We start from the raw sequence: 25,456 nt of genomic DNA on the forward strand, positions 1-25,456 counted from the left end.
CTGGTGAGTCTTGCCCACATGCTCAGGATTTAGCTGATCGCCATATTTGGGGTCGGGAAGGAATTTTCCTCCAGGGCAGATTGGCAGAAGCCCTGGGTTTTTTTCGCCTTCCTCTGCAGCGTGGGGCACGGGTCACTTGCTGGAAGATTCTCTGCACCTTGAAGTCTTTAAACCATGATTTGAGGACTTCAATGGCTCAGACACAGGTTTGATACGGGAGTGGGTGGGTGAGATTCTGTGGCCTGCATTGTGCATGAGGTCAGACTAGATGATCATAATGGTCCCTTCTGACCTTAAAGTCTATGATTCTATGGTACACAGAGTTCTTTTGGAGAACTCTGTGTAAACTCCAAAGCTTGTCTCTTTCACCAACAGAAATTGGTCCAATAAAAGATACTGCCTCACCCGCCATGACTTTCTTCACAGTGACACACTTCAAACACACTGGCACATGAAACACTCCAGGCCTTTCTAGCCAGTTTACTCCCCCTGAGAATTGATGAGGTGGGTTCTGTTGTCTCCCTGAGACAAGTGCTTCACCTAGGTATAAAAAAGGTGGGAGTGGCTATGCACACCTCCTCTTAAGGACCTAGAATGGAGCTGCGAGGAAAAAGCAGCTACGCCTAGAGAGACAGCTCGAGCTGACCTACGGATAATGTTGCTTTGATTTCTAACGCCAGACCCAAGCAAGGTGGTGAGTGTCTAACGCTACATGAGATATGGAAGGGGTGGCCAACCTGCAGCTCTGGAGCCGCATGCGGCTCTTCAGAAGTTAATATGTAGCTCCTTGCATAGGTGCTGACTCCGGGGCAAAAGCTACAAGTGCCAACTTTCCACTGCTCAACCCCAGGCCCTGCCCCCACTCCACCCCTTACTGGAAGGCCCCCGCCCATTCCTGCACTCCCCCCTGAGCCTGCTGCACCCTTGCTCCTCCCCCCTCCATCCCAGAGCCTCCTGTACACTGCAAAACAGCTGATCGCAGTGGGCAGGAGGCACGGGGAGGAAGGGGAAAGTGCTGATCGGCAGGGCTCCCAGCAGGCAGTAGGTGCTGGGGGTGGCGGGGCGGGTGGGAGGGGTGATGGGGGCTGCTGATGTATTACTGTGGGTCTTTGGCAATGTACATTGATTAAATAACTCCTTCTCAGGCTCAGGTTGGCCACCCCTGGTATATGGACTGAGAAGATTGCTCACACCTTCTAAAGCAAGGTCCCGAAAGCACAGCTAGTCTCTCTCCATTTTCCTCTGATGAGAGGAGTATCCTGCCAGTCACAGCCGCCCCAGTATAGTGACAGTTCATCCATTTGGCCAGGTCTTGGAAAGGCAGTTGGGGTCAGTAGCCTTATCCAAGAGGCTGTGGAGGATGTAGGTTTCAGTACAGTCCCCTGAATGTGACGGTCACAGCCAATGAAGCTGGAGACCAAAATGGCAAATCAGGAGATGCCATCTAATAACCGTATTGCTCCACTTTCCTTAATCCCTGCCAGAGCAGAGGAGGCCTTCATCTGGTACCCAGCTACGCACCCTGGCCTGATAAAACTAGTGCTTGTATGGGCCTTTATAACTGAATCTCATAAAGCTCAGTAACATAGAGCACCAGTCCCTAACTATTCCCCTGCCATTGCTGTCAGACTGGCAGGCAGAGACCCAGGTACTTCTGCTAGAGGGCCTTGTGTTTATAGACCTATTTCTGCTCAGCTGGGTTGATGATAACCACAGAGGCATTATGGATGAGCCAGAATTCCTTGGTTGAAAAGTTGGCATTGGTGTCACCATAAGCAAAGTGATGTTGGAGCTGTCTGTGGAATCCATGGCAATATGCTGACAATATGAGGCCACCACTGAATAGTGAAGTAGTTCTTACTCACTCCTGTGTATTTTTGCATAGCAAAGTGGGACCTCTGCTACTTGGACTCCCGGCCCAAAGTAGCTTAGAAACACCTTTTTCCTTACAGAGGGCTGCATCCCGTCCTCTGCTCTGCAGGAGGAGTATAATGGAGCTGCTTTGCGGTGCGAGCTGCAGAACAAAATCTCTAGCTAATGTTCTAATGGCAGGAGCAGGACCAGCACATTTTAGCACCAAACAGTAGGGGGTATGTGCAGCCACACAGTCATTTAGCCCATCAGCTACTGTCTGGTCATCTTAACACGCTCCTTAGCTGGCGGTGCATATTACCCCTTTCCAAAGAAGCAAAATGCATCTGGTAGCTCGCTGAAGCTGCTTGCCCTAAGTCATAATGCTGGGAGTCCCTTGTACCTCAAACACAGCTAGCCTGGGAAGAACTTCCAGAAGGGTTAGCAAGGACTAGGTGCAGCTGGCATGATGTGATGGCCTATATGTACTTCTCAGCGCTGCTGGAAGCGATAGTAGCCGCTGAGGGAGTGTGAATGTATCAGAATTCCTTAGCTGAAAAAATGGACATCGGTGTCACCATGAGGAAGGGATTAGCTAACTGCTTGGGGAGGGAAAGAAAAGCCTTGCCAAACCCTGGAGGCTGTGTGCAAACTGTCACAGAGGGAGGAGCAAGGAGCTGGTCCTCGTAATGTAAGGATATAAGAGAGAGGAATAAGAGCCTTAGGAAGGGCTCTTGTTCCCACCCAGGTGAATCTTGCTCTCAGCCTAGACTTCCCCTGGAGAATAGCTGCTTCTGCAGCCCAGGGGGCTACCACAAAGGGCAACACATTGGCTTATCTTTGTGAGTAACCAGACAGGACTGCAGTTTGTTCTCTAGACAGGATGTTACTCCTGTAAGACTGGGGCTTGCTCTGGGAACTCTGGGAGGCAGGCAGCGGAACCCTGAGATTCCCCCCTCACATGAGGCCTTTACAGATGGGTTTGACAACCTGAGCAGAAAAAGTTAATTATTTAAAGATTCACCTCATTAAAAAAATCCATAAAAACAAACTCTGTTGATTATACAGGCTTTCCACAGTTAGTGCAGCTGGCATTTTCATTTGTCTCGTTAGATCAAAGTAGCTAAGAATGTGTAGAGAAATGAAGAGGCCAAATTCTACTCAGTTTTGCTCCTTACAGGGGCCTCAATAGGGCAGAATGTGTCCATAAACTTCTCAAATAAAGAACAAATTATGTAAATGTGGTTTGTTCATGAACACTACTAAATATTTCAACTTAGAACTGACATGGTTTCAACAACACTGCATACAGATATTTACAGAAGATTTGTATGAAACATTGGTTTGCAGGGCAGGGACCACTTTTTGTATTCTGTGTTTGTAGAGTACACGTCAGGTCCTGGCCTCTGACTAGGGCTCCTAAGTGCTGTGCTAATACAAATAATAATAGGAAAAACAATGCACCAGAAATATAACTGCATTCCTGTGTCCTTTAAATTGGAAGAGTATGTCATTAATGATCTAGCCTTAGTGGACCATAGTGCATAGGAGAGTAACACGTTGATTACACTGTTTTTAATTCCTTATTCATATTTCTCGCCTCCTCAAGCAGATGTTAAACTCTAACAGCAAAACAATATGTTGAGCTTTTCTCTGTTAAGAGTGTGTAAGATGCTGCTGAAATAACTTATTTTACTGTTGCTCATAGTGATAGGAACTGTTGGCAAGCAAAACTGTTAAATTACTTTCTGAAACTTTCCTCTTTTCACTCTTTTGTTTTTAGAGGATTGTGCAGCCCTAGATTACTATATTTTTGCAATTAAGGCCCTTTCCCCTATCTAAGCTTCTTGACCCAGCAGACCCATGGTGCAGTTCCATTTTCTTTAATCATTCTCTGTTTGTCCTTCATGTGCGGAGATGTGAGCATGTTGCCCAGAGCAATATCGCACTATGATTCCTTGAGTTATTTTCTCTTTCTTAGGCCTTTACAGAGTAGGTTGAAGATTCTTTGTGAGATTAGACGACTACTAGCCCATGCCCCTACCTGTACATCCTTAACATCTGAGTTAATCTAGAGAATAAAATGGCACTCTTCCATTTATAACTTTTCCCTCCCCAAGGACTCTCATGATGACTTTTTTTAGGCTTCTTGCCACAACCAAAAGAACAACGGAAAGACCAGAAACATGTCTGTGATCCCGTCTGTAGTGACAAAGTTAAATTCTCAGATTTTGCACTGGGGATCCAAAGCCTCAATATGCTGGTAATCAGAGTGCTAAGTATAAACGAGGAGGGGAGGGCTAATGAAAATGGTAAAGTAAATTCTGGGCTTGGTTCAGTTTAATGATGCACGATGCAAAAAGAAATAGGGGGAAATATAAAACACATCTTATTGCAGCGAACATTAACATTATTTTGTGGTCAGCATATTTCTGATTGCTTTAGTTCTGATGCTGTAATCTCATTTTTCATGCATAGCTTGTTTTTTTCCCCCATAGTCAGATTTTCTTTGTGCTTAATCATTCTGCCAAGTAATTTTGATGTAGACAGTGGAGCATATTTTGTGATAAAATATCTGACTTGCTGCTCTTCCCTTGTAAATCCAATCCAAATATTTGTTTTACTGGTGCACTGCAGAATTCACAGCAGACAAACTTCAGTTCCTGAATCCATTGGGATTTAATAGATTCCTTATTGGCTTTAGAGGCAGGAGCCTAAAGATCACAAACCTATCATTTTAAAACATCCCTCTGTGGAAGTCACTTTGTTCACATCCTTTCCCTTTTATGAGTCTTAATGGGTTTAATGTTCTTCCTGTATTTGCATTTGGTTTATACAAAGTAAAGTAACCCATCTTTTGCAAGAGACTTGTGAAACAGACAAGTCGTGTTATAAATCTCATTAAATAGATTGTTCCTGTATATCAGAGACCTTCTTAGATCTGCAGATTAGGAGAATTGTCAACTGTTGTGCTTTGAAACAGAGATGAGTTTGTGATTGCATAGGTTCTCACTGCTTAAAATCCTGGGATGAAATTTGTCCTGATTGGGAATTTTTGTCATTCTCTTCAATGGGGGCCATGATTTCACACCCCTCTTCCCCCCCTCCTCCAGTCTTGACATTTCATCTGTTCTGCATGAAGAGAGTATTTCCTTTTGCAGGAACTCTAACTCCATGCAATTCACCCTGCTGGAAAGGTGGGATTTTAGTGCGCCAGCACCATATTCCCTACCTGTTTTTTATTTTGGGGGGCCAAGTAAAATAAAGTGCAGGCTTCAGTTGGCCCTGGATATGATTCTCAGACAGTACCCAACATATGGGCAAATCATATTTTTTTTTCTCAGTATCAAAATGAAAGCACCTCTTTCTGTTGGGAGACAAAGCAAGTTACCTTGTGCAGACAGTCTTTGCTTGCAACATGTAATGGGCCAACGTGAGATTAATAGTGCAGAACATACCCTCTATATTGGGATATCACTTCCATTGCTCTGCAGAGTGAAAGGTGTTTTTTTTTTTTTTTGCTTGTTTTTTTATTCCCAAACTCTTAATTATGCCACCACTAACCTACAGTAAACAAAATACCTAAAGCAGCCTTCTAGCCCAAGGAAAAGATTGTAGAAAAGGTACAGACTTTCAGGCTGATGTGGTTTAGGTTTAACTTTGATTTGTCTGGCATCAGTTGTACATTTCTTAAAGTAGACTGTTATTGTTTCAGTAGAGTGATTCCTTCCCTTGGTGTAAAATTGTATCTCTTTTTAGAGACAAGAAGCCATTTTTACATCTCTTAGAGTCTGGCTTGGAGATTCAATCTTCAATGCCCGAAATATGCATGGCTGTGCAGGCTCAAAGACATTTCACTGGAGTCCAGTGCATTTTCTTCTTCAAATCTGACCTGTGTTTGAAGAATATGAGGAGGCTCTTTAAAAATTTCTCATTTTTCTTGTGTGTAGTCATAAGGCGGAGAACATCATTAGGAAATATCCCTATCCAGGAGGTAAAAAAACCTAACTCTCTTAGAGGTGGAGGAGCTGGGTCTGCTTTTGTTGACAAAAGCAGCTGTTCAGGTTTCATGCTGCTGTCTATAATGAGGAGTTCTCTAGTCGGTATACTTAAAACTTTGCTGCAGTGTTTCCTTGGAAAGACGCAGAAAAGACAGATGGCTTTTATACAGTGATGAATGAGAGGGACCTTTTGATGTCAAATAAGAACGTGAACAGCAGTGTTTCAAGTGACTCTTATAGTAAAAAAAGCAAAAATAAGAGCAGAACTAGATGTGAGGAGGCTTTATATTTAACATTAATTATATGTAGCCCTGTTATGAAATGTGATTGATTACTAACTTCCCCAAATGCCTTCTCTTTTGTAGATCTACAGAAACTCAATTGATCTGGTCGAAAAAATCAAAGAATGTTAAACATGGATGAAACTATAGATTCTGTCCACAATCTTTGTCTAAATGTTTTGTTAGATAAAAATTTAATTCTTAAGAGGGAAAAATCAGGCACACTTCAGCCTAGGAAAAGAACATGAAAATACACCTCATTTAAGAAACAATCTACTAATTTTAATAACAGGGCCATTAGCAGAAATCTGGACTCAAAAAAACCCTACAGGTTTGACTGTAACTGTATACTAGAAGACATGGGCTGGGGGGCGGGGAATGAAACGAAACAATAGAGTAGTAGTATACAAGCAAACAAAAATATTAGGAAGATTACTGCTTTTTTAAAACTGCACCAGGCATTGCACTGTGCTGTAATCCCTGCATGTTATAAGACAGGGGTCGGCAACCTTTCAGAAGTGGTTTGCCAAGTCTTCATTTATTCACTTTAATTTAAGGTTTCGCGTGCCAGTGATACATTTTAACGTTTTGTAGAAGGTCTCTCTCTATGTCTATATTCTGTAACTAAACTATTGATGTATGTAAAGTAAGCAAGATTTTCAAAATGTTTAAGAAGCTTCATTTAAAATTAAATTAAAATGCTGATCTTACGCCGCCAGCCTGCTCAGCCCGCTTCCAGCCTGAGGTTCTGTTAGGGTTACCATTCATCCAGATTCTCCCGGACATGTTCAGCTTTTCTGAGTTAAAAATAGCGTCCGGGGGGAATTTGTACATGTCCAGATTTCCCCCCCATGCAGAGCGCATGCGGCTGACAGGGCAGCCGGCCGGATCGTGCCACTCGCACGGGGCTCTGGCAGCCAGAGCCCCTCTTCTGCTTCCCCCTCTTCTCCCCTGCGGCTTGAGATCACTCCCCTCCTCCCCCTTCCCCTCCCTGCATTCGCAGCTCGCTGGACATTCGCAACGGGCCTCCGGCAGTCTGGAGCTCCTCCCCCTGCTCCCCCTCCCCTGCTGCCCAGCGCGCCGCTCTGCAGCACTCTGTAAGGGCGGGAACCGGGCTGTGCGCTCCACTGGGGAGCGCGGCAGCATGTCGGGCTCTGCGTGGAGCCCGACACACTGTTCTGAGCGGCACGGTAAGAGGGCCAGGGGGTCGGAGAAGGGGCAGGGGGGTTCTGGAGGGAGGAGTCAAGAGACAGGGAGCAGGGGGAGGGTTGGATGGGTCAGGAGTTCTGGGGGGGCCTGTCTGGGGGTGAGGGTGTGGATAAGGTTTTGGGCAGTCAGGGTACAGGGTAGGGTCTCAGGAGAGGGCAGTCGGGGACAAGAAACAGGGAGGCTTAGGTAGGGGGTGGGGTTCTGGAGGGCAGTTAGGAGCAGGGGTCCCAAGAGGGGTAGTCAGGGGACAAGGAGCGGGGGAGGTTGGGAGTTCTGGGGGGTCTGTCAGGGGGCAGGGGTAGGGAGAGGGATCGGAGCAGTCAGGGGACATGGAGCAGAGGGGTTTAGATGGGTAGGGAGTTCTGGGGGGGGGGCTGTCAGGGGGTGGGGAGTGGTTGGATGGGGCGTGGGAGTCCCGGGGGTCTGTCTGGGAGTGGGGGTGTGGATAAGGGTTGGGGCTGTCAGGGGACAGGTAGGGGGTAGAGTCCTAGGGGGCCAGTTAGGATGGGGGGAGGGTCTCCGGAGGGGGCAATCAGGGACAAGGAGCAGGGAGGCATAAGTAGGGGGTGGAGTCCTGGGGGGGGCAGTTAGGGGTAGGGGTCCCAGGAGGGGGCAGTCAGGGGACAAGGAGCAGGGGAAGGGTTGAGGATTCTGAGGGGGGGCGGGAAGTGGGAGGGAGTGGAAGGGGCAGGGGCGGGGCTAGGGCAGGACAGGGAGGGGCTAGGGTGGGGCTCCTCCCATCCTCTTTTTTGATTGTTGAAATATGGTAACCTAGTTCTGTTCACCTAGGCTGGCAGTGGGCTGAGCGGGGCCTGCGGCCGGGACGCCGGCTGGCAAGGGGCCAGCAGCCGGGATCCCAGACCTGGAGGGGGTTCAGGGGTCAGGGCAGAGGGCTGGGTGTGTGTGTGGGGGGGTGCAGGGCAGAAGGCTGGGGGAGTGGGGAGGTTCAGGGCAGAGTGCTGGGGGTGTGGGGAGGGTCAGGGCGGTGGAGGTGGGGGGGTCAGGGCAGAAGGCTGGGGGAGTGGGGAGGTTCAGGGCAGAGTGCTGGGGGTGTGGGGAGGGTCAGGGCAGTGGAGGTGGGGGGGGTCAGGGCAGAGGGCTGGGGTGTGTGGGGGATGTAGGGCAGAAGGCTGGGTGTGTGTGGGGGTTCAGGGGTCAGGGCAGAGTGCTGGGGAGTGGGGGGGGTGCAGGGCAGAAGGCTGGGTGTGTGGGGGGGTTCAGGGGTCAGGGCAGAGGGCTAGGGGTGTGTGGGGGTGCAGGGCAGAAGGCTGGGATTGGGGGGGATTCAGGGCAGAGGGCTGGGGTGCTTGGCTCGTGTGGGTGCTGAGCGGCTCAAGGCAGGGGGCTGGAAGGGATATGCCCCGTCCCTACCTCTTCCCCAAGGCCCCGTCCCTACCTCTTCTCTGCTTCCTCTACGGAGCAGGGAGCACACTGCCACTCCTCTCTCTCCCCCTCGCAAGGACCATCAGCTGATCGGCACAGGGAAGGAGAGGAGGAGGGGCAGGAAAGCACCAGGCTGGGGGAAGAAGTGGGGGAAGAGGGAAGCTTGGCTGCTGCAGGACCAAGCTTCTGCCTCCTGCCCCCGCAGGGGAGACTGGTGGGCGGGGGGGGCTGAGTGGGGCTAGAGGCCGGGACCCCTCCCCCATCGCTCTCCCCTGCGGGGGCAGGAAGCAGAAGCTTGGTCCTGAAGCAGCCAAGCTTCCCCCATCCCCCGTTTCTTCCCCCAGCGTGGTGCTTTCCTGCCCCTCCTCCTCCTCCTCCTCTCACCGGTCAGGCAGCAGCGTGCCACTCAAAATCGGCTTGCGTGCCGTAGGTTGCTGACCCCTGTTATAAGTCATGTTTTTAATTATTTCTAATTATTTAAATTTAACCATTTTTAAAAGCTGCACAAAAGCTCCAAGTGCGCCCTAATAACAATCAAACTTCACCACCACCACTAACAGTAAATACTAATATACAAATAAACTCTGCCAGCCGTCAGCATTAAATAATGAAATGGAGAGAATTTACCACAGCCAGCCAATACATGAAGAAGAAGAAGCCCTTTATTTCTCTCTTTTTCCCCACCCACAACTTCTCCAGTTCTATCCAGGAGCATTCCCTCATCCTTTCCCCAACCCCCCTGCGAAGTTAATGGCTTTTGCAAAGTACCAAAAAATATTAAGTTTAAATTATTTTGGACCAAAGAAAATTAGTGATTCTCAGTCCACCAACACATAACCTCTTGCCTAGGCATGGGAGGGTCCATTAGTGTCTCCACTGTGGAGCTTCTCACCAGTGTGGGAGTTTGAGAATATTTCCCTATTAAGGAGATGTAAGCAAAAGTGAAGTTTAGGTAAGGGCTGGCTGGCAGGGAAAGAACCACTAGAGCATACCCCAACTACTGAATTCAAGTCCTTCATTTAATTTAATTTTTTCAGCATGGGAAAATGGTCTTAGGTTTTTGTATATTTGCTAATCAGCAAATATTCAGTGAGACCATTTAGAGCAATTTCCCTGTCTTGGGAGCCCAGCTGCTTGCTGACTGGTTGTGGTTTCATCAATGTATTGTAGTTTTAATCAGTATCCAAATTTCTTTTTGAGATGCTGCATTTGTGGAAGAGATTTCAAGTCAGGTTCTTCCTAAACGACAATGACATGAAAACCCAGCATCTAATGGCTGCTTTTTCCTGCTCCAAGTGTATGTTAGTGTGAGCTTTTGCATAAATCGTAGCACTAAGGTAGCATTCATTTGCTTGTAAATGGGTAATGCTCTTGTGTGGAAAAGGGATTGTTTTAAAAAAACAGCTGGAGACATCTTGACTGGTTGCTAACTTGGCATTGAGCTATTACTCGTTTACTTATTTATTGCTATTGCAATAGTCCCTAGGAGCCCCAGGCATGGACCAGGACCCCCTTCTGCTAGGTATTGTAGAATCATAGAATCTCAGGGTTGGAAGGGACCTCAGGAGGTCATCTAGTCCAACTCCCTGCTCAAAGCAGGACCAATCCCCAACTAAATCATCCCAGCCAGGGCTTTGTCAAGCCTGACCTTAAAAACCTCCAAGGAAGGAGATTCCACCACCTCCCTAGGTAACCCATTCCAGTGCTTCACCACCCTCCTAGTGAAAAAGTTTTTCCTAATATCCAACCTAAACCTCCCCCACTGCAACTTGAGACCATTACTCTTTGTTCTGTCAAAACAAACAGACTCTGCCCAAAAGAGCTTACAAACAAGAGATGACCGGTATAGACAGACGGGAGCAGAAGGAAACAGTGAGACAACACTGACTGTTCTGTGAGCAGTCTGATGGGCAGTAGTGTCATCACGCCAGCTGCCTATCCAGTGTCGAAATTGTTGTAGGCATCATGATGGAAAGATTTGCAGTGGGACAACGAGATGGCTTTGCAGATGTGTCTGGGGATCTCCTCCCATGCACGAAGGGAACTAACATGTTATAGCATTTGGGAAGTTGCTGCTGCCTTTTTAAAATGCTGGTTTGAAAGCAGTATTGAATTAAATCAGTCACAGAGCTGCTCCTTGTTATTTGTTTTGTCATATACTCTGGGTCTAACACAGCAGATGTTTGCAGGGGAGTGGGCATGACTCCAAAGAACATTGAGAGTAATTTAGCAACCTCAGGAGCCACTCTTTTGCAATTAAGGCAGTTGTAAGGTCAAAACTCTCAATCGGTCAACTGGGGCCTTCTGTCAAATGAGACTTTCCTTAAAGCAGCAGATTTATTCTCTAGGTGACTAGCCCTGCCCTGCCCTGCCCCATCCAAATAATGTCCAAATGCAAGACAAATTGCATAAATGTAAAAAGCTCATGCATTCAGGAAAACCAGGCTAAAGTGAGATGTGATGTGGTTTACATTTCTTACGTGTTTAGTTAATGTCAAGATACTTATGAGATAATCTGGGATTATAAAAAGAAACAAAAATATTCTTGTGGAAGCACAACCACTGGATATGTAAGCAAAGTGTTTCTCTTGGGGAAGCTACACCAATTAATGAAAGGCTCCTTGGGTAATATGTTCAAAGGTGTCTCAACTGTCCGTTTCTTTTCATTTAATTGATAGGTGCACATGAGTTCTCCAGAAAGCATTAAGCTGTAACATGTTATGATTTTGATTACCCGTTCTTTCTGACAAGTATAATCAGGATGGAAATTGCTAACGGCCTTTAGCGAATACAGTAGTTGAAAATGTGTAACAGTCTGTGTCACATTGCTTTCCACTATGAAATTGCAATGAAAAGATTTATCTAAACACAAGTTCCCTTACTAAGATCACAAGTCTCATCCTCTGGCTTTGGCCAGTTCTACAATTTGAGGGTCCAAACTTTTGGTGGGAGAGATTAGGCAGCGATTTTTCTTTCCTTCTGGCCAGGGGTGCAATTGTGGCGGGAAGAGGAAGAAATGGTCTCAATCTCACCTGAAAAACTAAAATGAAATGCCACTTGCAAATTGTGCACATCTTCATAATATGACTATACCCCTCTTCTCCCTTTGTGCACTTTGGTCAGCCCACACCCTGTCTTAGGGTTACCATATCTAATAAATAAAAAAAGAGGACCCTCCACGGGCCCTGGCCCCGCCCATTTCCCCACCCCTAGCCCTGCCCCAACTCCGCCCCTTCCCCACCCTAACTCCGCCCCCTCCTCCCTCCCACTCCCAGCCAGGGGGAAAGGGCTGCCCCAGCGCTACCGGCTTCAGGGTTTGCCGGGCAGCCCCCAGACCCTGCGCCCCCGGCCGGCGCTTCCCCAGCGCAGCTGGAGCCCGGGAGGGGAAGCGCCCAGCCGGGGGTGCAGGGTCTGGAGGCTGCCCGGCAAACTGTGAAGCCGGTAGCGCTCGGGCTTTGGGCAGCCCCTATGCCTCCGGACCCTGCGCCCCCAGCCAGGCACTTCCCCTCCCGGGCTCCGGCAGCGCAGCATCCGGAGGCACGGGGGCTGCCCGAAGCCGGTAGCACTCGGGCAGCCCGGCTCTTAAACAGAGCCGAAGAGGAGCAGAGCCTCCAGCCGCGGCGGCTCTGCTCCTCCCCGACTCTTCGGCTCTGTTTAAGAGCCGGGCTGTCTGAGCACTACTGGCTTCGGGCAGCCCCCATGCCTCCAGACCCTGCGCCCCCAGCCGGGCACTTCCCCTCCCGGGCTCCGGCGGCGCAGGGTCTGGAGGCACGGGGCTGCCCGAAGCCGGTAGCGCTCGGGCAGCCCGGCTCTTAAACAGAGTCGGGGAGGAGCAGAGCCGCCATTTTCCCGGACATGTTCGGCTTTTTGGCAATTCCCCCCGGACGGGGGTTTGACTGCCGAAAAGCCGGACATGTCCGGGAAAAAGAGGACGTATGGTAACCCTACCCTGTCTATACCCTGTTGAGATGTATGGTAGTTGAGTTATAAGTTGTCAGGCTGTCTGGAGATACTCAGTTTGAGCTCTGTTCACACACTGAAGGATTTCTTAACAGTCTTAAGAGCTGGAGAATTAAGTTTGGTATAACAAAAGTTTAGATTCTGGAGCTTGAGTTGGCATACGCCACAAAAAAGTACTGCCTCACTGAACCACAGTAAACCGGCCAACTTTCATCCCTGCCCCTCCTCCCCCTCTTTTGGCCTTACTGCCAAAGGGACAGCACGCAGGTTGAGAGCTCTTTGGGGGCCCCACACTGTTATTCAAGGCCCTGATCTTGATATGGGTCTGGTCAAAGGGGCACATTTGACAAATAGCAACAAGAGTTGTTCTAGCACTTCTCCTCGTTCAGCTGGAACTTGCACTGACACACCATGCGGGTGGTGGTGATTTAATATTCTCTTCCCAGTACAAGTCTCTTCTCATTAGCAGAGAACATAAACAAAATACTACTTCAGGGTGCTTCCCATTATGAAATACTAGTTGAATACCGTCTAGATAACAGCATACTGTAACGAGACACTATTCTATCTGAAAAAGTGTTTCTCCCATAGATAGTTAAGACCATTCAGAAGCCACAACACTTAAAGATATTTGACATGTAGCTCTATGTCTTGAGGGTTTGGTAATAGAAGAGACATTTTAAAGGAACACAGTCAACTTTGAACAAAACTTTTTCTCTGTTTTTTACCTTTTATTGTTGAAAGTAACATTGGACATTACTGTAACTAAGAGATTAGAATATCTTTTAAAAATTAATTTGGTGTATTTAGCAGCACTTTCCTTTAGCCAGTTTCTCTCTTCCTTTGTATAGTCAGCTATTTTCCTCTGTTTGGGTCTCCCACACCCCAGTAGAGGGGAGAGGAAACACTCCTGAAGTTATGGTGTAACCACAAAATTGACAGAAGGAGTTAGGGGTAGATGTAGTAACTGTACAGATACTTTCAAACTCATTTATTTTAAAAATTAACTAGACATCAAGTTGAACAATGTCTCTCTTAATCTCCAGGTTACTGGTTCCAACAGTCCTCAGACCAGTTGTCACAGAGTTGTAGAAATAAAGAGTATTTATTAGATCTTCCAGCCCATCTTCTTCCCAATGCAAAATTTTTCCCTAAAGCAAACTTTCTAGTGTATTGCTCAATCTAGTTTTCATTTTTCCAATAATTCTACCACTTCATTTGGAAGCCTATTGAATACCCCATTACAGTATTGCCAACCGAAAGAGTTCAAAAGTGGAGTCAGGCCCCCAGAATAATGAAATTAAATATTATATATAAATATATACTACTGGATTCATTTTATTTGCCTTCTGGTTTTTGAAGCTTTAGGACACACCAGGGAAACATTTTCAAGAATTTGTCCAATAACCATGAAGCCTAGAAACTTTCTTTTTTTTTTTTTTTTTGGTTTGGTTTGGTTTTTAATGGAAAGCTGAGATTTAAAAAAAAAAAAACAGGAGCTGGAGCTTTAAGAGCACCAAATGTCATGAGGCATACAGTAAAATTGCAGGAATTACTAACACTGTTATTGACTGACTTGCCAAAAGTCTTTCCAGATATTCAACCTAATCTTTGTTCGCTTGCAGCATATTAAATAATTCCTATCTTTAGTATTGACACATTTTAAGATGCATGTCTAGGCTGTTAAGTTTCTTCCTTCCTCCTCCCCAGCTCCTGATTATTATACTGTAGTCAAGTATCTTCACCCTCTGTGCTGTATCTACTATAATAAACTGTGTCTCATGTTGTAAAGCTGCTACTCCTGTAGCCAGTGATTACTGATCCAGGGAGTTGGTACAGTTGCAGGCAGCTGTCTGGAAGGGAGCTTATAGCTGCCCATTATGGTAGTGTGGCTAGAACCACCCCTCAGCTCCAAATTGGTCTGGGGTCTTTCTAAAAACCAGTAGCCCTATTATCATAGTGTTCGGTTCTCCAAAGCCAGCCCTCAGGCAGGACCATGAATATGTGACACACAAAGGGGGAGGGGTAGGGAAAGGGAAGATATCAAAGGTTGACAATCGGTTAGTCATTTTACACTGGTTGTCAAGGTTATCCTCACAAGAAAGGCTAGATATGACTTGTACTTAACATAAGAGCGGATGATTGCTTAATATAAGGATTTTCGGGCATAGAGGATTAATACTAAAAAAAATTTAGATTACTTTAAATTTTCTTTTATTGCCCAGTTGGAGCTCCTTCCAGGGAAAGTCGGCAGAGATGCAGTAGTTTTTTTGTTTGTTTGTTTGTTTTTAAGTCAACTTTGACCCTTGATCAGATCAAATATTGCATATCATTTTGGCACTTGCTTTTATTATTCCAAAAAAAAAAAGGATCCCTAGTCTAATAATTTAAATTCAGATGTGATTAATCAAAGAGTGCGTTCATCCAGTCTATCCTTGTTTTGTTTTACGGTTGCCTCTAGAATGTTTTCCTTTCACCCGAATAGAAAATTCTTTCTCCTTTCTGTCTGGGCAAAGCTCTGGGAGGCTCGGTCTCATTGTATGTCCACTCCGTGTTTTCTCAACATTCATAAATTACATGTCTGAATCTTTTGAGCTGAAGGTGAAAGTGAAGTAGCCAGGCTGAGAACAAAGGCAAGTCACAACCTGAATTTAAGGCTGACATGCTATCAGACCTTTAATATAACTTCAAAATGAAGTCTAAGGCTGGGATTTTCATAGGTGTTTAAGGGAGATAGAGGCCCAGCTCCCACTGAAATTCTATCAGACAGTACATTTATTGAAGGCCCTAATTCAGCAACATACTTAAAAATGCTTAAGTCCTATTGAAGTTGTGCACGCTTGCTTGCTTTGCTGTATCGGGGTTTAGGTGCAGAACTTTTCTGAAGAGCTGTACTGCTAATCTCAAAGGCAGCATAGCCTTGGATGGAGCCTGAAGTCCAATGTACTGTTTTTCTTGTCTAGCACAGTATTATCGTTCTTTTAGGATGAGATTTTAAAAGAAGCTGAAGGGGGTTAGGTGTCAACTCCACTGAATTTTGGGCTTCATGAGATGCTGTCTTTTAGGTAAATGGTATGATATGTAAGGACACGAGTTCTCCCATTGACTTCATTGGGAGTACTCACGTCCTTCAGTACCTTACTGAAGTGGGGCCGAAATGCAGAAAACTTGCTTTCCTGAAATCTCCTTTGGCCCAATTTTATTCAGTAGACACCTTTTATGTATATATTTCATTGGCAGGCTTTTTTGTGTACACTGAGTCTAAGTGGAAGGGGTAAATAGAACTTCTTGTCTAGAACTGTAGACTTCTTATAACTGTTCTACTACCATCTTGCACTTGAAATAGTGATTATAGGAAAGCTTTTAATTGTGCTGCATGGGGAGAAATGGGCAGTGTCATAAATCCTGAGGGCCTGTTAGAACAGTCTGCTTGATTTGACAAGGACATTAGAAGGGTGGGCTGTTATTTACTGGATCATTAGAAATGAGTCATATAAACAAGAATTAAAACATAATTTTTCTTACCTTTTTGTAGTCTCTTCTCTATATCAGAAATGCCTGTCTACGCAGGTATTGGAAATGCATTGCTCTGTGTTACATATCACCTGTCCAGTTTTTCTTCTAATTATCTTGTTCCCACTTGGGACAGCAAGGAAAGACACAAGAGCATACAAACTGTACTGTAGCTTGCGACTTAGACATTCTGCTTGTATGAGAAAATTCTATATGTAGGAAGATATAAAAGTCTTGTGAAGTGTGCATCCCATAAAGAGTGTTGCTTGACTAGAGACAGGTACCTGTGTTATCAGCAAGCAGGTGGAGATGATCTTTGACTGTCCTGGTATTTTTTTCACCATGCTCTCTTCCTGCCACAACTCATACTGTTAAGCCTCTCTATTATCTCTCTCCAGTTTTTAGAGCTCTCTGTGTGTAGTAGCTTGCATCTCAGCTTTTACTGCCCTCTTTAGAGGCAGGGATTACATTAGCAATTTTTCTCCTAACTTGTCAACAGATGTTTTTTCATGAAGGCAGTTGTTTCTGCTCAGATATTCTATATCCATAAGAGTGAAGGGCATTCCTGGAAGGAATGTAAAATGTTTGAAGCTAATGAAGTTTATCCTGCATCAGGTTACAGTAGAGATTACACCCTTTCTCCCGAATGTCTCCACCGAGTTTCTACAGGGCACTGGATTTTCTCAACAGCTGGGAAATGTGTGAACAATTTGGAGCTATTTGAGCAGATTCTCATTCTGCTGCCCTCCCTTTTTTATTTTATTTTCCAGCTAACCCCTCATCCCACCCGTCCACAATCTGAAAGATTACATGGAGAATAGCTTTCAGAATATTGTATTGATGTTTCATGTTTGCTGCTGCAATATTGTACCTATGTGAGAAAACACATTTTGTGACTCATCTTGCAAATGATCACCTGAAAAAAATGACTATTTTGTATCCATTTAGTGTTTAAAAAGTTAATGAAAACCTCCTTTTAAAAACTTACATTAAAACCAAATCTTTTCAAGGAAAAAAACTGAGAATTGAAACACTGTCATTCCTTAAATGTTGGCTGCAGAGTCCATCCAGGGTAAAAAAGCAAGGCTGCCAAGTGTTGGTCATAAAGACAAAGGAGATTTGCATGATGAATTGCAGAGTGACACACACAAACTAATCAGCTTGTTCCAAAGCACAGTGATACTTAGTTTTGGAAGTTGTTGAATTTCTTATTTCCGTTCCAAATTAATCCTTAAAACCTAAACAAGTGGTTATCTTGGGTTTTAGTACAATTTTTCCACAATTAACATTCCTATAGACTTACTGCAATTTTCTATTGAGCTAATTACCTTTTCCCCCTTTTTAGGGTGTCAAGCCAGCAAGTTTTGAGAAAGTTACTGATCCTGAAATTAAGGAGATAATTGGAGAGTGTATTTGCAAAAATAAAGAAGAAAGGTTTGTTTCAAATGGCCAAGTTTTGTATGAAAATTTGATTTTATGTTTAGATTTATTAAAGCTTCTCTGGGTGTTCATTATATAGAAGAAAGTACACAATGCTGTACACAATATGAAACATAAAGGACGACTTCCACCATCACCAGTAAAGTTCAAGATAATAAAATAAACCCAACCTTCCCTCCCCTTTATAGACTAAGGTCCAAAATGACCATTCTGATCTTGTCTGACCTCCAGCCTAACACATTCCATAAAATTTCATCCAGCAATTCCTGCAATGAGCGCAATAATTTATGGTGAAACTAGAGGATGTCTTTCTAAAAAAGACATCCAGTGTTGCTTTAAATGCTTCATGTGATGGCGAATCCACCTCACACCTTGATAAGCTGTTCCAGTGATTATTTAGACTCTCTGTTTAAAAATACAAACAAACCACACCTTATTTGAATTTGTCTAGCTTCAGAGTCCAGTCTCAGGTCAGACTAGGTGATCACAGTGGTCCCTTCTGGCCTTATAATCTATGAATCCTATAGACCATAACTGTCTCCTTGATGTGAGGGGCCCCCTCTCACCTGTGTCGTATTGAATCTCAGATTTGTAAGCAGTCTTGGGAAGGGACTGCTTTTCTGTTTCCCTCTGCACTTTGGAGCACTTGGTGCATAAATGAATAATGCTGAAGCTCTGCCAAATAGCAAATGTCTAATTCCCAAGGATTCCTAAAAATACTAGACATACTACTTCTATCTACTAAGAATACAGATTTCTTATGACTGAATGCAAAGCGTAGTGTTGTTGTTAGCCTTGCCTTTAGAGGGCCTTTCTATTTATGTTAATAAATACTTAATTGCAAGTGTTTAAATTATGCAGTATTTGATAATCTTTTTGGACATCTTCTGTTCTAGATATGAAATTAAAGACTTATTAAGCCATGCCTTTTTTGCTGAAGATACTGGGGTAAGAGTGGAACTTGCAGAAGAAGACCATGGTAGGAAATCCTCTATTGCCTTAAGACTCTGGGTAGAAGATCCTAAGAAACTGAAAGGAAAACCCAAAGATAATGGAGCCATTGAGTTTACTTTTGATCTGGAGAAGGAAACTCCTGATGATGTTGCACAAGAAATGGTAAAATAAACTTCTCCTGACAAAAATATGTATATAAGTAGTACATAAATCTCAAAGGACAGCAGGAGCAAATCTGGTAAAGTAAATTCCACTCAAAAGGGTCAGGCTATCTAGTTTAAATAGGATGACATTAGTTTTAGAATGAATGCTGGAAGAAAACTCAAGTAGTAAAAGAGGAAAAACTAATAATCTGGCAAAACATGTTGTTTAATCCCAGGAACAGACAAAAGAAAACTATGTAACCCGTCTCTATCTGTTTTATGTCTTCAGAGATGATTGGAGACTTGCTTAAATCAAGGATAATTTCAGACTACAAGTGGAGTTGTTTGGAAGAGTTCAAAATTGCAAACAAAAACTGAAAAACATTTTCCATTATGCTTTTCACAAACACTTTTTCCATCTTTTCAAAAACTTCTTCTGGTATTGAAAAATTAAAGAATTTAGATAAGAAAAATGGTCTATAAAGAGCCATTGAGCTGATAAAATTAAGCAGGTAGCTGATATCAAAGTATAGTATAAAGAGTGATGGAAGAGGTTTTTTTTAATAGCGTTGGATATATCTAACTTAATGAATTTTTATATATTCCTTTGTAAGATGTTTTCTGGTCTTTATTTTAGAAAATTTTTATCTTCTAATGTCACTGTGTTATTTTGAAAGAGTAATATTATTCAGGACCATACTTTAATGCAATTGATTTTTTTCCCCATCAAAAGTTTACTTTTAGATAAGATTGATGAGACCAAGAAAGTTGCTAACAAATGTGATCTGAAGTTAGACCAGTTAATTAGACACACAGTTAGTAAGTATTAGGTGACTGTGTCTGTTGGCCAACGTATAGTATAAAGCTGCATAGGGGAAAACAATCTTAAATTAATAATAAATATGTATCCTAATAGTAACAGTATCTTAAAACTAAAGCAACTTTTTTCTTGGACAAAAACATGGAAATAATTAAAAGTATGAGTTATTTATCTCATTTTGTAACAGGTTCAGAGGAGCAGATGATAAAACACGTTTATGTAATGCTTCATGAAAACAGGATGAGCAAAGAACACTTCATCTGGACTCTGAATTACTTTTATTTTTCCCCGTGGGATTTTATTTAGTGACAGTATCACCATCACTTCTGTTCTGCCGAGAAGGCAACCATTTTCAGAGTGTAATTTTTGCTTAGTTTTCACTTCTATCCATTACTTAGCATTCCAAAATACATTGAAGGAAGAAAGTTGGCCTGCTGTATCTTCCTAACTCTGACATGAAATTGATATATAATGTTTCATGCAATATATTGTGACACAACTCACCTTATTAAAATTTGGCACATGATAGTTACCATGTTTTTGTAACCATATTTAAACATTTATGAAAATTGTTGATATTTAAAGTTCTGCAACTTACTTGTACTATCTATGCTAAATTTCTTTTAAGAGGGAAGGTGGTTTTGTTTTGTTTAGGCAGAATTACCCCAAAAGGATCACATCTAAATTGCTATAATATCTTTACTTCCTCCAGACTGTATAAAAAATGTGTTTTATTCAAAACGATTAACAGATTTATATAAACACTATCTATTCCTAAACCATTTTTAAAAAAAGGAACATGTATTCCTGAAGTAAGTGGCTTTTTTGACCATTCTAAATTTTTGGCAAATGCTTTGCCAATGTGTGTTGCCGTAGATGCTTGTGGAGAAGATAGTGTTGGGCATATGAAATTTGATGATAGTTAAGAGGTTTCAAAACTCATGAAGTTAAGTAACAAACCCATTTAAAGTATCTGTGTAGGCAAAGAAGGAAAGATCTGAAATAAGGCACATTCACAAGTGGGCTGACAACCTGTGGTTAAATTTCACAAATGATGGTATTGAAAGAAATCATGCCTTTATTATAAGTTTAGCATTCTTTAGATGAAAGTGTGAAGTAGGAATGAATATAATTTTAGAACTTGTTAACATGACAGATTTTCAGTTCTCTTCCCGTCTGGACTTGAATAGAAGAATCGACTTTACTTCTTGCCATAGAAGGTTCTCTGTGAGCTGATGTGACTCATCACCTGAGCACGTTGTTAACTAGCTCCCCAGAAGCTACTATTTTCACCATAAGGTTTTTACAAGTAGCACTTTCTACATCCCTACTCCAGGGACATCAATTTATGGGCTGGGAGTCCATCAGAATGTCTGCAAGTGCCTAACCTTACACGGCACCTATCTTCAGCTATCCTCCATGCTGCGTTGTGCCTTTTTTCAAACAAGCAGCAAAAAAATAAACTGCCAACCGTCTTGTGGTTGGGTGGGAGGGAAAAGGAATATGTCCAGGGTGCCTTTCTGAGGGTACAGGGCAAGCAATTTAGTATTTTTAAATACTTCAGTGGCAGATGTTTAACTCAAAACTGTATTGAATTCCTGATTCTGTGAGGAATAGCTGCACGGTTCATGTTATTTCAAACCCATCCTTTCTTTGCTATGAAGAGATGCCAATTAAAATGCACATGTACATGCGCTTGATAAGTTTATATGCCTTCCCTGCAGGTTGACTCTGGATTTTTTCATGAAAGTGATGTCAAGATAGTTGCAAAGTCAATACGTGACAGAGTAGCATTAATACAGTGGAGAAGAGAGAGAATTTGGCCTATGATACAATCAGAGGACCATCAAGTTTCTGAATGTTTGGAGAAATTGAAGGTGCCACAAGCGCAACAGGTTCAAGTAACACACCTTTCACACACTGGTCAACAAACTCTGGCAGAGCTCGAGGAGTCAGAAGCTGACCAGCATCTGTTTCAGCATAACCTCCCCACCAGCGTTACATCTGTTGCATGTAAGTCTCATGTTTGCATTGCTTCTTGTGTGAGCAGTTATGATTCTCCTAGCATAAAATGGATGAAATCCACAACTGTCAGTGCTCTGAGCTATACATTCAAAGCGTTGCATACAGTTTTGCCCACTAGAGGAAAGTCTAAATACTAGAGGTATTCTGAATTCAAGAGAGAAAACTTCTCCAGAATCTACATTATCTGTCAGTCATTGACTAACGTTACAGATATAGGGGGAGTAAACATATGAAAGGTTAAGGTATGATAAATTAGTGAATAAAATAGCAAGAAAATTGAAAGTACTTTTAACTGCATTAAAATAATTTTTTTTTAAATAATCCAATATTAAAAATAAAACTTTCCGTATTGATTCACGAGAAGGAAATTAATGTTATTTTGGAGAGGGGGCTGGGTTGAGTGTGTTTTTGTTTTGCTTTTTAATTTTTAGAAATCCCAACAAAATCAGTGTTGGAGGTATTATACGTACTTAGGCGCTGACAAGAGGTACTGGTTCCTAAATACGGACTTTTTTAAAGAGTCCTAGAAGGTTCAAAAAGAGAATTCTTACAGTAATTCATGTAAGTTTGTATGAGGTTTGCAAAAAGAGGCCAAGACTTCAGTTATGGAAAAGAGTGTCTGAATGCTGTCTAGTCACATTGCCTATTAGATGTGAATCCAAAAATAATGTTTATTCAGAATAGTTTTAATGTTACCCTTTCTCTGTGGCATGATAAAGTCAACCTGATATGCTCTTCAATACCACTTCTAAAATTAACTGTAAAATTTAACTTTTAAAAACAAACATGAAGATATTAGAAGTGCTCTCTGTGAAGCACACATGACGTGGCGACATGAATGTGCGCAGGAGGGAGTGACACTCTCCCTTAAGAGAGAGCAAGTGTAAGTTACCCTTTCATGGCTGGTTTTTAAGGAAAGCCAATTAAATGTTCTATTGGGGTCCTCTGGCTTTAGCCAGTCCCTTGCCCTACTACAGAGCTGAGTGGGATTGGCTGATACCATGTTGTCAGGTAAGCTAACCCTTCTTGCAACCTAGGGTGACCAGACGTCCCTCATCTAGTCACCCTATTGCAACCCCTACAACTGTGCCCCTGTTGAGAGGACCAGGGTAAAATAATGTACACGAGTTTGCAATTTGTGCTAAAGGTACAATAGTCCTTTAATATACTCAAAATAATATCAATGCTCCTTTTTCACTTTGTTATATTTTCCGAAAACAGGGCTAACATATACATTATGGAACTTCTTACTCGATAGCATACACTTGTCCAAAATCGGGTTGCCAACTTTCTGATTTCAGAAAACCGAACACCCTTGCCCCGCCACCCCCACTCACTCCATCCCCCATCCCTCGGTCACTCGCTCTCCACCACCTTCGCTCGCTCTCTCACTCATTTTGATCGGGCTGGGACAGGGGGGTGGGGTGTGGAAGGGGGTGAGGGCTCTGGCTGGAGGTGTGGGTTCTGGGATGCGGCCGGGGATAAAGGATTTGAGGTGCCGGAGGGGATTGGGGGGTGGGGCCGGAGATGAGAGGGCTGGGGTGCAGGAGGGGGCTTTGGATGGGGGCAGAGGGTTGGGGTGAGGACTCCGGCTGGAGGTGCAGGCTCTGGGGTGGGGCTGGGGATGAGGAGTTTGAGGTGTGGGAAGGAGTTTGGGTGCAGGAGGGGGCTCAGGACTGGGGCAGGGGGTTGGGGTGTTGGAGGGGAGGGGTTGAAGGCTTATCTCAGGTGGCTCCCGGAAGCAGCTGGCATGTCTGGCTCCTAGGCGGATGCGTCAGGGGGCTCTGTGCACTGCCCTCACCTGCAGTCGCCACCCCCACAGCTCCCATTGGCCACAGTTCCTGGCCAATGGGATCGGAACTGTCGCTCGGGGCGGGGGTAGTGCACAAGCCCCCCTGGCTGCCCCTGCGCCTAGGAGCCAGACGTGCTGGCCGCTTCCGGGAGCCACGCAGAGCCAGGGCAGGCAGGGAGCCTGCCATAGCCCCGCTGTGCTGCCAACCAGACCTTTAGTGGCCCAGTCAGCAGCGCTGACCGGAGCCACAGGGTCCATTTTCGACCAGGCTTTCTGGTCAAAAACCGGATGCCTGACAACCCTAGTCCAAAACAATATATATATATATATAAATGAATTTTTTGTAGTCACTGCATTTTTCTGAAATTTTTGTCTAGTCCAGGAGCCACTTTCATGGTTATCCTTAAGGGAAAAAACATAAAGCCAGGAAGATGCAATACTTGCTATAACTTTATCAACAAAAGGATAGTACAATACAGCTGCGTTAATGGCAAATCATTTTTATAGGGTAATTGGAGGATTTTCAAGTCTTGTTGAGCCCTCTTCTTTGATATACTTTAACTTTACTAGAGATGTAATCATTTTCTACATCACTTCTGCATTTTTGTAGTTCAGGGTTTCGCAATCTCTGGGTTGCATAGGATATTTAGGGTTTTGCAGGAGATCATGCAGAAAATGTGGAGGAGGAGGATATTGGTGTGGAGGGGGAGTTCAGTTCAGCTAAAAAATATAAAAATAGATACACAACATAAACCCTTTAATTATTTGTTCCTTTATGGCCACCACATTGTTGTAACCTGAGATACCCAGATAGTAGCTTACTATAGACTACTGCAGAACATGAGAATGTGCATCCGGCTGCTAGAGACTCTGTTAACAAAATAGCATTGAATCTATACCTTTGTATGTGCCTGAATTTAACTTCATACAGAACAGCACATATCTATTTTTTTTTAAATTATGTACCACGTGAAATGTAAATATCCAAGCAAAATGTCATGACAAAAAGTCATTGAATTTGAACACTCAAGATGTTAGCTGTTGAATGTATTTACTATGACATGAAGCCACTGCTTGAGCCTCTCGTGACATTATTGCCCACTTCTTTGAGTCTTTGCAGTTCACTTCTGCCCTGTGACATCATGTGACTTGAAAGCATGTCAGGTAGCATGTCCCGAAGCACTCGCCGGGACACTTTTAGATGCCAAACATCAGTTACTGAAAGATGAACTTGAGGCTTTTATTTCTGGAGTCAATGTCATGTCTTGAAAAAAGCAATGAGACTTGATTACTCAAACTGGCAGTGTCAGCACAAATGCTCTTCAGGCGTCTTATTTGGCATTGACAAGAATGGCCCGGCAGTGAAAATTGTATAACATTGCAGAAGGTTGTTTCCTTCCCTGTGCAACTGATGTGATTTCAAACGTTTCAGGGCTTGATTCAGCTACCAAACTGAACAGGGTGGCTTGTCTGTTGTCACTGCTTCTCGCTCCATTAGTGACACAGATGAGTTTGTCCAAGAGCAACTGTTCTGAAAACAAAGGTGTGGTGGTTTCTAGCAGTTTGTGTGTGATGTGTTTGATGGCTCTACTGAAGGCTTGTTCTTTTGTAAAGCTGTGCCGGGATGTACAACAGAAGAGAGCCGATACTGGACACATCAGGAACAGTCAAAGATTTCCACATTTAGTGGGAGTGGTGTATTGCAGTTGTCATGGAAGGTGCCAAGGAAATGACAGCTTAAGGTAGTGGCTTGGTCACATGGATCCTGAACATTACATCTAAAACCTCATGGCCCAACTGTTTCAGACCCAGACAAGTTCTTGCTACTAAGAAAATGCCTGAAGACCTATGCCAGGTTCTTCATGATGCCGTTACGTTGTGAAGTTCATTTAAATGCCATCCAAAGAATTCTTGACTTCTTGCATTGCTCTGTGATGACACAGGTTTCCTTCACCTGCAGCCTTCTTTAAACTCAGTATGGAAGTGGCTCTCATAGTGAGGTGCTAACTCAACTCTTCTAATGAAGAGCAGAAGTGCAGGATTTCCCTTGCTGACTCTAATAACTTGTCGTGGGAGGCACACTG

The 25,456-nt window shown here is 43.9% G+C and overlaps 1 protein-coding gene across 8 annotated transcripts in view; it reads left to right on the plus strand.

The window, feature by feature from the left end:
* The window catches only part of WNK2 (WNK lysine deficient protein kinase 2), a 184,993-nt gene that overhangs the window by 72,184 nt on the left and 87,353 nt on the right, over positions 1-25,456 (plus strand). For all 8 annotated transcript variants that reach the window (XR_008445649.1, XM_054034431.1, XM_054034429.1 and 5 more), the window contains exons 6-8: positions 17,544-17,632; positions 18,535-18,754; positions 21,280-21,568. Coding sequence is in view for 7 of the 8 variants with exons in the window: in XM_054034431.1 (XP_053890406.1) it covers positions 17,544-17,632; positions 18,535-18,754; positions 21,280-21,568 (598 nt within the window). In the remaining variant the exon portion in view is untranslated. The remainder of the gene's footprint in view (positions 1-17,543; positions 17,633-18,534; positions 18,755-21,279; positions 21,569-25,456) is intronic.

The sequence above is a fragment of the Malaclemys terrapin genome, chromosome 7 (assembly GCF_027887155.1).
Source record: "Malaclemys terrapin pileata isolate rMalTer1 chromosome 7, rMalTer1.hap1, whole genome shotgun sequence".
Classification (NCBI taxonomy): Eukaryota; Metazoa; Chordata; order Testudines; family Emydidae; genus Malaclemys; species Malaclemys terrapin.